At 30.4% G+C, this 17,724-nt stretch overlaps 1 protein-coding gene across 1 annotated transcript in view; it reads left to right on the top strand.

Moving 5' to 3' along the window:
- The window catches only part of LOC123297225, a gene marked incomplete at its 5' end in the record, with an annotated part of 53,934 nt that extends 45,955 nt beyond the window's left edge, over positions 1 to 7,979 (top strand). The window contains 12 exons of the mRNA XM_044878845.1: positions 11 to 187; positions 404 to 586; positions 712 to 891; positions 1,346 to 1,550; positions 2,372 to 2,556; positions 2,620 to 2,824; positions 3,488 to 4,713; positions 4,785 to 5,297; positions 5,367 to 5,802; positions 5,865 to 6,190; positions 6,287 to 6,670; positions 7,635 to 7,979. Coding sequence (XP_044734780.1) covers positions 11 to 187; positions 404 to 586; positions 712 to 891; positions 1,346 to 1,550; positions 2,372 to 2,556; positions 2,620 to 2,824; positions 3,488 to 4,713; positions 4,785 to 5,297; positions 5,367 to 5,802; positions 5,865 to 6,190; positions 6,287 to 6,670; positions 7,635 to 7,906 — 4,292 coding nt within the window. The remainder of the gene's footprint in view (positions 1 to 10; positions 188 to 403; positions 587 to 711; positions 892 to 1,345; positions 1,551 to 2,371; positions 2,557 to 2,619; positions 2,825 to 3,487; positions 4,714 to 4,784; positions 5,298 to 5,366; positions 5,803 to 5,864; positions 6,191 to 6,286; positions 6,671 to 7,634) is intronic.
- Positions 7,980 to 17,724: the final 9,745 nt, after the last annotated feature.

The raw sequence follows: 17,724 nt of genomic DNA, 5'->3' as shown, positions 1-17,724 counted from the left end.
TTCTATTAAGCGAAATCTTGTGGATCTCCGAATGATATATCACATGGATGGCATGCTGGCGATTGTTACACGTACGGTTGCCGTGTTCAATATCAGTGTGCGGATGGTTTTGAGTTGGTTGGAAAAAAAGAACGTTTTTGTGAGGCGGATGGCAATTGGAGTCCCAAAGAATTACCCACTTGCGTGTGTAAGTTGTGTTGTTAAAAATTGTGCATGACCCCATGTGATCCTCTGAAAATTGGCAAATAAAAGTTCAAAATTATAAATGATTATTGTAGAAAATGTAAATTAGAGAAAAACAAAGTAATTGGAAATTAAATTTGAAAAATAAATGGCAAAAATTGAAAAAACAAAATTAATATTTTATTTTTTATATTTGGTTTGTTTATTTGATTGGCGACAGTGGTGACCGCTGTACAATGTTCACCACCAGCAAATCCTCCAAATGGTAAGGCCATCTATACGTCGTGCTCGTACAACAGTGTCGTCAGTTACGAATGTAAATACGGCTATGTATTAGTTGGTGAAGCAACCAGAAGATGTGGTGCTGATAAGAAATGGACTGGAAAAATGCCTGTATGCAAAGGTATATAAAATTTTCATACTAATAATTTTCCAGTGAGATTTAGTATAGTTTCAAACCATGCATTTAACAAAGTTCCGAACCTTTAATTGTTGTTAAAAATTTAACAAATTTTTAAACAAAATTAGAAATAAATTGTGGTCATCCGGGTCGCTTATGGAATGGATGGCTAGAAAATATTGAAGGAGGCACTGGTCTCGGTGCTTCAATCATATTTCGATGCCACGAAGGTATGAAATTGGAAGGTCATAGTTCAACGGTGTGCCAAATTGATGGTAAATGGAGATATCCGTTACCAAATTGTTCCGGTAAGTGAAAGTCAATATTATATTGTACATAAATACTTATCGCTAAACATTCAGAAATTATTAGTAAAAACATAAACTTTAAAAACCTTCAAAAAGGGAATGATTATTTTTACTTTTGTAGCATTTGGAAAAATAGAATTGGAAAAATGTAAAAGCGATGCATGGCTTCTGCTCAAGGACTAGTTGTTGTTTCCTATAGTTTCATTTAGTACCCATCAAACTTGTAATAATTAAGAGCTTTAAATGTCTTTCATGGAATGTATGTATAAATGTTATTTGTATTATATTTATTTGGAAAAATATATTAAAATACGTGCGCTAGAAGTTGTAAGTTATTTCAATAGATGGTGTTCATAATTTTCCTTAGATTTTCACCCAATCCATTTCATTTCATTTCTATTGTACTCTGTGTTACCGACTGTGTTTTGTAACAATCAAGTTTTGAAATGTTTAGCGCCATGTGTGGTTCCTCACGTGCAACAAGGACGAGTATACTTAATTACACATGAAAATGGTACTGAATTACAAAGTGCAATAGTTCATCAAACTTTAGTGCAACATGGTGAAGAACTTGGTGTTGAATGTCAACCACAGTATGAATTTTTGTCAAATCAAACACCGGTTACATGCAATAATGGAACATGGACTCATATACCGCGGTAATTTACACGAAAATTGTATTTTGTGTTTCCTATAAAATAGTCAATGTAAACTTTTGTCTTGTGTGTTTCCTTTGTACATTCTAGAGAAAAATTGCCAGTAAAATGAACTCGAAATTCTAAAATATTATCATTTTGAGCTAAAATCGATTTCAAATCGAAAAAAAGTTTTTAAACCTATTCTAAATTTTTGATGGTAATTTTTTGCCTACCTATAGAAACCAATTTTTTAGGAAAATTATCATCAAGTCTTGCACCAATCTTTTTTGAAGTACTGATTTCAAAAATATTACTGTAGCTATCAACTTCAAAAACTATTTTGATCACAAAGAAATTATTGAAAGAAATATTTATTTTAAAATTAGTTTTTCTACATTGTGTTTTGTTAATTTTTCCAATTAACTTTTGCATTTTAAGTGTTATAAATTTTGTCAGTAAAACAATTTTTGAAATTGTGGCAATAAATCCAGAAAAACGTAAAACAATTCTGTCTTCAGTGTTAAAAAGACCCAAATTGTCTTTCAGAAATTGCTTGTAATTTACAATTAATCAAATTGTTAAATAAAAAAAACTTGGTGTATAACTTTCGAAATAAAATAAAATTCCAGGATTTGTTCTCAATTTTTGGGTTTTTCAATATAAATTTACTGGACAAAATTTGGCCATAAGTGGAATTGGAAATTGAAATTCGACAAGCTATGAAATAAAAAGACTAAATGGAAACATTTTTTCTAGAATGTATTGAAATCCCAATCTTAAAGTAAACATTTAATTTATTTTAGTATTAAAAATTAATTGACAATATATATACCATTTTTTAGATGTGAACCAGCACGTTGTAAACATATGCCTCGGAGTCCTCGTAACGGCATGGTGATAGCACCGAAAACCGATCATGGAATGAAAGCTATATTCAAATGCAAAGATGGTTTTACATTAAAAGGCAATTATTATGTGGAATGCTCGTATGGTAATTGGACCGGTGAAATACCATATTGTCAGGAAGGTAGACTAATACCAGCTTTCTTCCAATTTTATCCTGTATTTTATGCTGAATTCCACGTTTCAGTATATTGTCCATTCCCTGGATACATTGATAATGGAAAAGTATTATTAGTCGGTAATATGGGATTGTATGATTATCGACCGTATGTACGAAAAGTTACCAACAATAAACAAATTATGTACGATTGTGATAAAGGATATGTGTTAGGGGAAGGACCACCGGGGGCTACATGTGTTGGGGGACGTTGGAGTCCGAAGCAATTACCACGGTAAGATATGAACGTGTGGAATTCGATATTAAAAAAAATTCATATCGATCTGAAAATATTGAATGAATAAACAATTGGACTTTTTAATTTCACAGCTTATTATTAAAAACGCTTCATTCTGCAGATTTGAACTTTACCCGATATGAACCAAATCGTAAATCATCTATGTAAAATTTTATCTCTGAAACCTGAAAACTAAAATTCTTACTTTGAAACTATTTAAATAGATTGGAAAACAATCTAAAAAGTGCTCAAGTTTCATTTTGGAACTTTGAAAGTCAATATAATAATATCTAGATTAATCACTATCTCTAAAATATCACCACTAATTTAAAAATGGATAATTTAAAAAAATAAAAATAAACACCGGCCTTCAAACACCAAGATTTACGGGTTGGTTAGAGAATCGGATGAGGTTCTTATCTACAGAAATAAACTTTGCACAATAAATCAGTTTTATATTCGCTTTCGGAGATTCCCTCTTTTTTCTTCAATAGGATGTAGTATCCATTTCTAAAAAAATATAATAATTTTGTACTTAATTTTTTAAGGAATGAAATAAAATTTTTTAATTTGTCTAATATGCATGTTGAAATTAATTAGTTTTTTAAAACTAATGTAAACCATTTTTGTTATTGCTTCACAATGAAATTATTATTTTAGATGCTTACCTGGTCAACATCCTCGATTGCGCTGGAGTAGACGGCGACGATCCACAGATAAATATCGAGAAAAATTAAATCGATCGTTATTTGCACGTCAATTTTTGAAGAATTTTTTAAATTATCATAATATTCCGTTAACATATCTGCAAAAACCAATTAATTACGAACATGTTTTTAAAGATTTACAAAATAGTCGTTTTAAACGGCAAACAACAAGTTATAACAAACACAGAATGCATACATATCCAGCCAAACCAATATGCCGTGGCTATTCATTTTGCAAGCCCGGATATCTGGCACAATATCGACCGGGTGTTGCTCGTCAAGATAGTACTCGATTTAGTGCACAATTCGGACATTTAAATCGAACAAATTATACGTCACATATTGAACATATGTCACATGGAGAAGATGTCAATAATCCAAATGAAGAACCGCCAAAAAACGTGAATCAGGATCAATTGTTGCTTGAAGAATCTAATCAACAATTGATCCGAAAAAATTCAGATGATGAAGTGGAAACATTTATGAAACGCAGTTTGTTATCAATTGCTGAAGAAGAAGACGAAGAAAATATCGAAAAAACTCCTGAAAAATTCAAAAGGTCATTACTATCCAGAAATAATCAACATACGAATCATATATTGAATCGTAACCAACATGGTGGGACACAGTCAGTACGTCGAGGGGATCGTAATCGGGCCCCGCCTAATAAACAAAATGCTCCAAACGGAAATATAAGTCAAAATAAATTAAAAAAACATCGTGCTAAAGGACCATGTGAGATATTATCGAGTGAGCCGTATGTAACAATTGAGGTGCTTAAATATGGACGTGATCCTAATATAACTTATAGCTCTGGCACTATAATTAAAATGACATGTGGTATTGGCTATGGTCTAAATTTACCCATTAATTCCACGGTAAAATGTGTACGGGGATTATGGAAACCTACTAAACCAGAATGTGAAATTTTGCCATGTAACGTTCCATCAATTGAAAATGGATACTATCGTTACGTTACTGAATCAATTCCCAGTGTTGTGCAACAAGCAAGCATACTTTTGGATAATTCACTGGATGCTATCAATGAAACAGTGGACATAGAACATGGTAAAGTGGTAAAATTTGCATGTTATCCTGGTTACAATATTAAGGGACCAGCAAATTTAAAATGTTGGCATGGTGATTGGACTGCTACAACATTTCCTGAGTGTATACCAGGTAAATAGATTATAAATGGTATTGTATTTTTTATTTTGTTTTTCATTTTTGTTTATTTGATTTTCTTATAGCCCCTTGTGAACTTCCTTCAATCCACAATGGCCAATATTTGAATGGATATCGAGCAGGCCTTACTATTGGAAACGGATCGTTTGTCAATTATCAATGTGATACATTCTATAGAAAAACAAACGCACAACCAATTCAATGTATTTTAGGAGAATTATCGCCTAAAAATCCTGGCTGTCGTTTAGCTCGTCCAAGTTTAGGTGGTTCGGGTATATTAGCGGGTGTAAATTTGAAAAACTTAACAGACGATTATCGGGCTGGATCAGATATAAGTCAAAACGGTGGACTCGATTTGGTTGAGAAAGTGAATTCGAGATCATGCGGTCGACCTGCTCGTGTCCAAGGTGCAAACTTATTTAAAGATGGTGAACCAATGTTGGAGGAGAACGATGAGGATACATATCCTGAGGGTACCGAGGTTACTTTCGATTGTGTTAGTAATGCGTTAGGTGAAAAAACGACTTGGCGTATTATTTGTGAAGATGGCAGTTGGATTGGACGAAGTTTAAATTGTGGTATAGTGATTTTTTTACTCCACATATTCATTTAAGTCAAAAAATTAATTTAAATTTATTTTCTAATAGAGAATGAAGATCCACCAGTGATTAGTGCCCCGCAATATGCGGAGAATAAATCCTGTATATTCAGAAATAACGAACCAAATGTTGTATCATTTTACAATGATCAGGAAATTCGTGAAGATGTCGTTGAATTTCCTCCAGGTGTTTTATTAGTTAGCCGTTGTGCGGATATTGGCAAATATGCCATGGTAGGTACGAATAGTCGACGATGTATAGGTCCGGACTGGGATGGTCAAAAACCTGTTTGTTTCGGATTAAATCAAGAAAATGACTACGCAATGGATAAACCACCAACAGTATTATTTAGACATCAGCTAGGACCAATTGCTCAGAGTAATGATGGAAAATTAATTGTTTATCCAGGCACCATCCTCCATATGGAGTGTTTGTGGATACGTCGGTTTGGCAATCCTAAGTGGAATGTTAGCCACAGCTACCGGTAATTTGATTAATAAAACAAATTAATAAAAACCACTAATTAATAAAGTTTGATTTTTGTAGGATATACCCGGAAGGGTGGAGTACAGATCCAGGTCGTGATTCTGGCTTAGAATATCGATTATCAATTATTCATGCTAGTAAAGACGATTCTGGTACTTTTACATGCATGACACCGGCCAGACAATCACATTCTGTGGAAGTTGTAGTAAAGCCTGTACATTGCCCTCAACCGCCATTAAGGAAAGGTGTTATTATCAACAATAAAAATACTAAAATGAACACAAAATTACAACTAAGTTGTCATAATAGCAATGCTTTAATAGGTGCATCAGAAATAACATGCTTACCATCAGGAAACTGGAGTCATCCATTTCCGGTTTGTGAAAGTAAGTCCTTGCAAAATACTTTACGATCCAGGAATAAATATAACATTGATTTTTGGTTAACAATAATTAATAATTTCATTGATTTTTGGTTAACAGATGTAGAATGTGGGGACGTTTTTGCTCCATCATATTTCAACAGCACCTACGGTGATGAGTTAAGTATTGCGAATTTAAGAGTAGTGATTGTGTCACGTGAAGTTGGTGGTCGTGCAGTGTTTTCATGTACTCCAGGATTTGGACTCCGTGGTCCGGGTGAAACTGTGTGTCTATCTAGTGGTGAATGGGCTCTACCTTTTCCAACATGTATTGAGGTCCATTGTGATCCACCAGGTGTACCAGAAAATGGTTACATTCAAGGATCAGCTCCATATAAAGCTGGTGATATTGTTCAATTTAATTGTAATCCTGATTTTATGATGGAAGGTCAACCGATAATTGCATGTCAAGATAATGCTAGATGGTCGGGAACTATTCCAAAATGTATGTAATTTCCATTTGATTTAGATCAGAGACTTAAATTCTAGATTCGTTGTTTAAAACGATTTTTACTGCACATGCGTTAAAAATAACGTATGTTTGATGACTCAAGAATTCTGATCATACATATTTGTGGCAATTTCAGACGGTGGAATGAAAGTGTTCCAAGTAAAATTTTTATATTTGTGAGATAATGCAAAATGTTTCAAGGATGTACGAGCGCCAGGGAAAGTTCGGAAAAAAGGCTTGATTTTCTTTTATATGAAGTCTAAATCTATTCTGGAAATTTTACGATGGGGAGGGGGGTTAAATCCTTAACAAATTATTGAAAACAAAAAAATCACAACGTGCCGGACTAATTAAGGATGTATGGGGACGGTAATGGGGACACAAATTCAAAAACCTGTATATTTTCAATTTTGATTGTGAATTATGTTATGAAACTTAAAAACATAGATAATTCCAAAAGTAAGAATAAAATTTTTCCATATCTGTAGTAATTTAAAAATATCGAAAGTTGAAAATTTTGTTTAAATATTTAGCTTTTGATATTTCGAAAACCAGGGCAGATGTCGAAAAATTCAATTCTTATTTTTCGTCTACATTCATGAAGTGATAACAAAATTCAGTATCAAAGTTCAAAATAAGGTACAAATAATTTCAACCGCAAGTGTAAGCTAGCCTTGGCGCTCGTACTACCTTAAGTTTTGGATATTAATATTTTTTACTGGTTATTATTTATAAAAATAAATGTTGGAGTATTGGGAAAACTTTTATTACGTTTTTCGTCCCAGAAGCCAAAATCTCTATTTTTCGAAATTGATACTTGGACAACTATGATTCTTCCATCGTCAATTAACTGCTATCATGTGAACTGAAAATAAAAATTTCAGTTCTAATTTTATTTAAATTTGAGTCTCTGTTAACTAATTTTGTGTTACATCCTTTCATCTTTAAAATTTTGCAGGTGTACAAGCGTGCTCGTATCCAGGAACAACAATCAGTGGGCGTATGTCTGCAGTGAAATTTTATTACAAAATTGGTGAAACAATTACATTCTCATGCGATGAAGGGCTTATATTACGTGGCGCACCAATGTTACGATGCTTAAAAAATGGTAAATGGTCGAATGCCATACCAACGTGTGTTAATTCAACGGCAAGTTTAACACAAATTCTACCAACAACTACGAAACGTACCCTAACAAAAACTGAACAAAATATACTATTCAACTACTAAATTGGAGAAACTTCGAATACTGTTATGAAATTTTCCATATCAAAAACAAAACAAAAAAAAAACGTATCAAAAATATTTCATGCTCAATAATATTTAACCCAAAAATTTAAGCTTAAAATTTTGAGCCTTTTAAATAAATTTTTTCTCAAAATATGTACTTCCAAACTACTCTCAAATATTTTGACAATAATATTATAATATATACATAGATATTTCCAAGAATAATACTATATAATCTTTTTACTCGAAAATTCTATGCTTTGAATTACGAAAAAGGTAGATTTGGTTTTTATGGAGAAAATATTTGAGCAAAACCAAATAAGAGAAAAAATGAAATGTTCGAGGTAAATTTAAAATGTGATTTGGTACATTCGTATTCTCGAGTTCCAGAATAATTATTGATGATGAATATTTACGCCAGTCATTGGGTAATTGAATTTGTAAGTAATTTCTGGGAAGTTGAAGTTTTATTTTCACTATTCAAGTTTTCTACTTCGGGATTGCATTAAAGAATTTGGTTACTTCATCAAATCTGACTCGAGTGTAGAACTTAATCATTCTAATAAAACGACCAAGCGTATTTCAGCTCCCTGAAAATTATTTACAAATTGGACCTTGTTTTCAACCTGTCGACTCGATTCGGTTGATAAGAAAATTTAAATGAATGATTAGAAATAATTTATTTTGTATTTAAAATTTATTGATATTTTGAATCACAATTAAGAAACATTCTCAGATGGAGAGCTGTGATATAATTACAGTAAATCCTATTCACTTTTCCATAAATATCAATCCACAGCACTCTGAGTATGTTTTTACACGAGGTATCAAAAATTTTCTAAAATAAAATATTTAGTTTTTTTGGATTGAAAACTCTGTTACACCTAGTATATTAAACAAGTTTTTATTTATGAATTTATAATTTTAATTTTATATACTTTTCGAAATGATAAACTAAAATTAAACTATTGATTATTTTTAAAATATGATTAAACTATAAATTTTATTTTTGGGCGAATTCAGATTTTTATTAAACTAAAATTTTTAAATTTTGGATTTAAAAAAAAAAAAATATTTGTGACAGGAATTTAATGGTAATCTTAATAAATATCGACAAAAATTTATCAATATAAAAATGTATCATTTATAAAAATTTATATTTTCGACTTGAAATTAATGAAAACAGAAAATAATATATTACTGGCCTTTTTCTTGTGTATGCTCCAAAATTGTAAATTCGGATGAAATTCTTTTTTCAAAGTCAGAGCGGCGGTTTTTGCTTCGCATATGTCCTAATAAATCTGCGTAAAAAATGGTATATATTATGGAACGCATGTCATTTTTCATTTTATTTGATTTGAGTAAAGAATGCAGCTATTGATCCACCGTATATTAAAATTAGTGTTCGTCAAATAGAAATTCTGAAATAATCTTCCTTTGTCGAATGAAGATTTATTTAACAATATAATAATATAAAGGAAGCAAAAAATTGGATCCTCGCAAGTTTAAATTTAGGTATTTTTGTAAAATTCCAAAATTTTTTTTTAAATTTTGTAATTTCAACGATAAAACGATACAACGATAAAAATTTTGTATATTTTTTGGCAGGCAATACTGCCTTAAAGAATTTGCCTTTGAAAAATCTTGTTGGAAAAAGGTTGAACTAAAGTTTAAATGTTCACATTTCATTTGTTGATAACCTTATTGACAGTTGAAGAACGAAAGTCTAAGTTTTAGAGTTGAAATAATAAACTGAGAATAATTGTCAGGTTCGATCTGTTTAATCCACAAATAAACCTGTATAAGAGAGCGGCGCATTTCATAATAATTGACATTGAATTGTTAGAATAGCATCGAAGAATTTTGACCATAATAACCTTCGTTCACTAAATGTGAATGAATTTGCATATATTCGCAACATATACACCAAGAACATTAGTTATCAAGAACTCTTTGAGCTTTTCCTAACCTTGTAGGAGAGATTAATTTGTAGGATCAGGGAGATTTTTTGTTAGTTTGATTTAAAGAATAATTTGATTGAATGCTATTTTTTACAAAAATCGAATTATTTGTTGTTCTTCGACAACGACTAGGGATTATTTTTATCTTTTTCCAAATAGCTTTTTTACCATATTTCTGCATGGTTTTGCCATGGAATATTGTAAGGAAAAAATTGAAATCAAAGCGGCAGAGTTCTGAATTTTTTGGGTTTTTTTATTGAAGTTTAGTAGTGCGCATTTCCGAAAAAGACATTTTTTTAAAAATCATTTTCATGTCCTTTTAGAATGATAAAATATCATTGCCATAACAGTTTTGCCGTTGTGAGCTCCACGTCAAAAAGTAATATATTAATTACAATAAAATATATTCAAATCATTTCAGTGCCGTAAGTTGACTATGAATTTGAGCAAAACCATATGTTCTATAATTAATGAATGTAATATTTGCCAGAGAAAAACGTAACAGTTCTCAGATTCAATCCATACTTTATCGCAATCTAAATTCTGTAAGAAAAAATCGGAATTCAGTCGTTTTAAAAAGAACTCTCAAAAACGTTGTCAGCTCTCGTACCAGCTCTTGTTACTAGCTCTTGGTATGTGAGTATAAATTAATTACACATTTAAGTATGTTTGGAGCTGAGTTTAAAGCCAGTAATAAAATTAAATACTATTTTATATTTTACAAAACAAACTGAAAATTTTATTTTTAATGACTGTTTAAAATATATATATTTATTAAATGTATAAAATTTTAAATGAAATTACATATATTTAAAATTATATGAAAAAAAAAAATAATAAAATAAATTTAATTATTTTTGTCTTAAAAATATTTGAACGCACAAATTTGCAAAAATTAGAAAAAAAAACATCGAAATTAAGGAATTTACGTAAACAAATTTTTCATATCGATTTATTATATTAAATATAAAAAACAAATAAAAACAAATTGTATATTAATATATATTTATTGTTCGATTTAAAAAGAAAAATTAATCAGTATCAAAAAAATCTGGCTACCTCTACAGTAAAATTTCAATTGGAAGAATAACTTACGCTAAGATCTTCTCTTGGAATGCATTTTACACTCTATTTTGAATATATTAGGATAGATAAGAAACTCCTTGAGAATGATCTGATTTGATTCAAGAAGAAAATTCTTAAAGATCCTGCGGATAATAGCAGGGGAAAATTTAAGAAATATTACATAACCATATCTCAAATAATTATTACACTTTTTTACGCTATTTGCAAAAGCTCTGAGCGACCAACCTATTTATACAAATGAATAGGTTCATGACTTGTGAATAAAATGTCTAGATCAATATTAGGTTCGCACTGAATATCAGAAGTTTTACCGAGCTGTGAAATCAGGACTGCCACGGTGATTTATTGTTGTGACTTCATGTAGGTTTTATCACCTTCAAAAAATCGGAACCACTTTTTATGATCGTGTTATAGACTAATATTTCGGAACAACAGTCAACAAAATTAGATCTTATCAAACGAACGATAAACATTTTATTATATCAAGTTCATATTTATAATGGATCCTTTTTGCTTACGGGAGAAATTCATGCCAAGTTGACTGAACTATTGGTTTGTTTTTTACTGAAATTGACACGAAAGTTTAACGACAGTCTGACGATCTATGCAGGATTGATTACTGTAGGTATAGAAGCTCTTTCGTTCAAGATGTGGAGAGTTAGTTTGTATCCCAATCAAAAAATACATTTATAGTTTTACGTCGACACATTACGTAGAGCTAACCAGATATTTTTGGATATTGATACGTATACAAATACAAAAAGTTGTTTGTGAATTAAACTTTAAAAAAAGAAAACAAAAACTAACGCAAGAAACTTTAATAGTACTTTTGTCTCTATCAAACTTGTACGTAGAAATTTTTTCGAAAATAAATGAAACAAACAAAAAATTTGATGTTCTCTAAAGGTTTTGGCGTATTATTTATTTTAATGTCCTGATATGCATTATTACAGAGGTCCATTCAGATTTAAAAAAAATTCGAAAACGTATCTCCGGTAGGTAAGTGTACAGTTGCTATCAAGGTATTTCAAGATAAATACTTTTTTCCCATGGTGTGAAAATAATTGTACTGAATGAACTTTACTCTTGTTTGACTGCATGAAAATAATATAAATTTAACGTTGTCGATTCCTGTTGTTATGACATCACAGGTCTTTGAACCCAACCTGAAAAAAGAAAAGAGGCACTTTAATATTTCAAGTAAGGATACAACTAGTAATTTTGAAAATTGATCACGGGTTTCTAATTTCTGAAATATCTTGAAAGTTTAATATTGCAAAAGAAATAAATGCAAAGGCAAGTTAAATCTTGGTTTTCGAGCATTTGCCGTGCTTGAAGTAAAAGTGAACGCTCGATTTAAAACATAAATAATTTTTATTTTTTAGTTCGTATGTGGTCGAAACTTTTTCTATTTTCCTATAGTTTCGAAATATGAATTTTTCCACCTATCTACAGTTTGAAAAAATATATCTTTTCAACTCCTATGAGAAATTGTGGGAATTTCTCTCATCACAAGAGTAAAGGTGAAAGCAAAAAAAATATTCATGTTAGATATTTTCGGGCCTGTTCGTGTACTTTCTTTTGTAAGTTTCATATGTCGCACTCAGTAAATAAAAAAAAAACTTGGGATAGAAATATGGTAAAGTAATTAAGATGAATTTAATTATTTAGATTATTCCTCTGTTATAATATTTTCACTCTCAATCAATAATTCAATAATCACGTAATCAAATAATTTTTAATTAGCTAGTGCGTTAAAAAATAAATTTCTATAAAATTATGTAGAGGTTATGGTTTTCAAAGTTTAAAAATATTTATCGCACGAGATATTTGACGCATGTACAGAACACGTCCACAATTCGCTCATCACTCGGCAAAACAATACTAAATGGTTCAAGGTAGTGCCGATGAGTTAAAAAGTCTCAGAATTTCTTGCTAAAGATCAAATATTTTATTACCATTAATCAACATCAGACTATTTTTTCTGTTAAGGCGAATCCAAAAAGGTTAAGGCCTTGTCTGTATACACTGTTATATTTATATTTGTATCTATTTTTACATTGCACTTAGTGTATTAAATGAGCTAAAAATAACAGGCTTTATCAGATTTTGTTATGGTGCACACCAGCTAGACTTTTAATAATCTATTTGTGACAGTAAATGCTTACATTTTAAAACAACCAATCGAAATAATAACGTGTTATTCACGTCAAGTAATTTAAGTTAACCGCTCATCAAGTCATTTTCACTGCAACTATACTGTTTCTGTATAAAAGAAATCTTTGTATATTAAACTGCCTTCATTACTGAATGCACGATGTCCGATGCCTTTTTAATATTTCAAAAATTATACAGCTTATTACGCTTATATAGTTTTACAAGAACTACAGGATAGTATGATGCATCTTACAGTCCAGCTTTTAAGAAGCAAGGAAGAGAAATATGCGTTACAGAAATAAATTTGTAAAATTAAGAAAAACAACTATTGTCTTTATCATCCATCGAAAATTGATTGAATTAAAATTAAAAAAACTAACTCTAACTTTTTACTGTTGTTTAACTGGACCGAAACCAAATACCAACTTTGGTCGGATGGCACATAGCAATTTCCAAAATTGGCCAAAAATCATATCATCATACCTGTGAAAATTCTTGAACAACATCTTCGCCTTGACGGACATGATACTAATGATCATGTTTCCCTTTCATTTTTTCATTTTTCTGAAAATTGGAGAAAAATTTTGCTTTAATGCTCCAAGCTTACAGGGTCGCGAAAAGTATGCAGTAGTGATTGTACTAGGTTCAGTCAACCTTATTGATGTAAATTTTTTTATTGCGGAGTATGCTGCTTAAAATCAGCAGAAACCAAATCAACTTTTAAACAAGTGAAAGAAAAACAAACAATTGACTGAGTTAACTGTTGAAATACCATGCATAGACAGTGTTGATTACTCTATCGCATTTCACATACATACATGTCACGAATAGGTACATAACTGATATTTCCATATAATAGGTACATACTATACAATTTGCGCCCTCACAATGATGTTTGCGAAAAAAAACAAAAGTTGATTATTTTTAATAATAAGGAACATTTTTAACATTTAAACTTTGGCTCTATCGCTAACGGTTTACAAGACGGGTCCTACGGACCCAAGACCCAATTCACCTATGTTGCCCATTTCTCTACCTCACCTTTTTACGTCCTGTGTACGCTGTAAAAATTTCAGCTTGATATCTTTTTTCGTTTTTGACTTATCGAGTTCACAGACGGACGGACTGACGGACAACCGGAAATGGACTAATTAGGTGATTTTATGTAGTTAGCTTAGTTGGTTAAAATTAATTTAATTAATAGTTGTGATGGGCTGGTATATGCATGAAGGAGGTGCACTCAGCCTCTAAAATTGAGGAGCTGATAAATGAAATTATCAGCGGAAAGGTGGTAAAATACATATATGGTATCACAATGGGCTCTATAGTCTAAGTGTGTTCTTCGTGGACAGCCAATATAACCTAACTTAACTTATCAATATTTTTAAACGTTACAAACTTGGGACTAAACTTAGTATACCTTGCATATTACATATATGCATGGTATAAAAATCAAACAACCGTACTTATTAAAATTTTATTTCTTTATTTACAAGGGAAAATCAGATAGTTCGAATAAAAAACGGATTCCGTTGATTTTCGGCGGGATTGCATGTTGTTTCAATTTAAATTGCATATCAATTAAATGCAAATACCTACTTGTTTAGAATTCTGAAACTTGTTCTTAAACATACGTGTAGAGTTAGTTTATATAAGTTATTTACTTGTGGTTTTAACAACAAATTAATATCCTTTTAGAGTAAAATAATACAAAACTGGTTCAAAATGTTGTGTATATAACACATAAAATAATAAATATTCGAATTCTTATACTTACACTTAAGATTTATCTATATTTGGAATATAATTCAGGAAGTACTTACATGATATATTGAATACTTCCGTTTATTATTTTTTGAAAATATTATATCAACAAATATTTATCTGTTCAATAAATTTTATAGTTGGCCATAAAGTGGAGGATATCGCACAACAAGAAATTATTCCAGCGAGCCTGATATACTGAAGTTATTCATATCGAATTCTTTAATGTTAAATTATTTCTTCACAAATGGCTGGGAACTAACCGGATAAATAATGCATTATTCACAGGATTAATTTTCGTTTATTGTTTTGGCTAAGCCGAATGTTCATTGTTTTTACGGAATATCAACACCAGAGATCGTTCGTATAACTTTTAGTTTGATAGGAAAAAATTAGTTGATAAGGTGAGATAAAAATAGGTGAAGAATGTTCATTGAACAGAGTAAAGAATTACTATATTATTATTCTCTGATGCTATTCGATTTTCTTAGAACTATTCGAATATTAAGAATCTCTTTTAATTATTTTTTGAGAACCAAACTAATTTTTTTAAACATTATAGAACCACGCATATGTAAAAAGTCGAACTATGAAAGTCAGGTAACTTGCGGTGTCATGTCTACATCTAACCCTCCTCCTCCTTGGACTTTAAGATGATTTAGACACGAAGCATTTCAGAACGCCTAAAACGAAAGCTAGTAACTTTTCTCACATTATGAGTGATGATAAACCTCATTTTTCGGCAAGCCACTTGTCGTGGGAAGATTTTAAATACCTAAGTAATTTAATATTGTAAAAAGCTAATTGGAACCATAATTTTTCAATGTAGGCCTAAAACCTTCTCTTGAACGGCATTACTACAAAAATTATTTTTGCATTGTTCTATTAAATTTATGGAAGGCAAATAGTTCCACCCACAGAAGTACATTCAATCCATCGTTTTTATGATGTAAAAAGTACCAAATTTAAGGTCTAATTTATCAAAAGTACTATTCAAAAATTAAATATTTACGTAATTTTTATGATGGCTGATGTTTCGTATTATTGTGTTATCAAACATTATACAATAAATTAATTAGATATTGCAAAAATTTTGTCAAAATTTACGCAGGGGAGCCCCTTAGTGGTAATATTCTTACTAATATTCTCTTAACTACTGTTTGTTTGTTATTGATGTGCATACAAAATTATTTACTAATATTATTTATGTCGTATGTGAGGAGTGTTATCCGGGAGTCATTTCTTCAGTAGACACTTCAGAAGTTTTCATTCAATCGCCAAATCTGGTAAGTTTGGATTTCCTATTAAGGGTAATAAAAAAAAAATATTCAGCTCAGCGATTGGATAAAAATTTTCGAAATATTACCAGAATCGCTTCGAAGTAAATGTTTTCCATGCTGACTTACAGGCAATAACTTAAGAATCACTTGCTAAAATTTTTCAAAAAGGTAATTTGGATTAAAAATATTGCATAAAACTAGGTTTATTTTTTCCTGCCGCAATCTGAATAAAAGTAATTTTCTTTTCAGAAATTTTGGATAAAAATACAAAAATCGGATCTATTTGGCGGTTGGGCAAATAGTTTCTAAAATGTTAACCATTTTGATAAAAACCGTCAAGAGTTGATATTCCAATTGTAAAAATTATTAACTTTTTTTGCTCATTCGACGATTAGGTGTAGTAGGTACCCATACAATATTTACCCTATCATTTCATATAGTACCCTTATCCCTTACTGTAGTTTCTGGCTCATGAAAGGTGTATATTACCGCCTGCACAAAATTTTCTGGTTTTGTACTTATATAATCTTCTTCAAAATAACCAGAAATTTATGTTTGCATCTCTACTGCCGTCATTAGTCAAGAAACCCTATATCCAAAAAATAAAATTTTTTACTAAAGAAGGAAAGCAAATTTTTTCATCTACGTATTTGTTTGTTAATGTCTAAAGATTTGTGATAATAATAATATACACAACTTTTAGGAAACTAACTCATTCCGGAAACGGATTTTTAGCTTTCTAGTATCATAAAAGGGTGCATTTTTTAGAGAGATTAGCAACACTAAAAAAGGATGATTTTTCTAGGGTCTCCAGCCAATATTTTAAAAATCACTCTGTATAATGTTATTTAATATTTGCGTACAACTAAGTAATTAATAATTATAAAATACATGATGTATTAAGGTGTAACTAAACTGTATTTAATAAAAATTCATTTATACCTAATATATAAAAATTGATTGCGTAAATTATTGAATAACTTGCTTTCATACAAATATTAACTTAAAGTTTTGAATAACTCTCATTACTAAGTGGAGAAAATGAGTTGTTTGTGATGTGGAGTTATTTTTACAAAATGCGAATTGAAATACTTCATGTTACTTCCATTAATGATTATTTTCGTGCCTAATTTTAACTTTCTTATAAAAATTGTGTTCTTCATTGAGTTTTTATAAAAATATCACACGAAAAATGCTTACAATAACAATAAGTAACTCTAAGACCTATTAATAAGTATCAATTGGTTTAAGTATCACATTTTTATAGCGTTTGTTTATGAGAAATAGTTTAAAAGCTAGTTTAATTGAGATAAAGCTTTGTTGTTCTAATTTGAATCTTCATTGAAGTGGAAATGATGATTAGTGTGCATTCAACATATCAGTTTATTATAAAACTTGATTTGCTCCGCGCTTCCACCACAATATTATTATGAATTTAATTTAATATATTTTTTGAGATATATTGGACCAAAGACTATAGGATAGACAAGAAGCAGAAGTATAATTATAAGTGACATCTGGAGTCTGAGGCGATCAACTATTAAGTTTGTAGGCCTTTGCGGGTATGGCT

The sequence above is a fragment of the Chrysoperla carnea genome, chromosome 1 (assembly GCF_905475395.1).
Source record: "Chrysoperla carnea chromosome 1, inChrCarn1.1, whole genome shotgun sequence".
Lineage (NCBI taxonomy): Eukaryota > Metazoa > Arthropoda > Insecta > Neuroptera > Chrysopidae > Chrysoperla > Chrysoperla carnea.
This window is presented reverse-complemented; position numbering and strand designations above follow the sequence as displayed.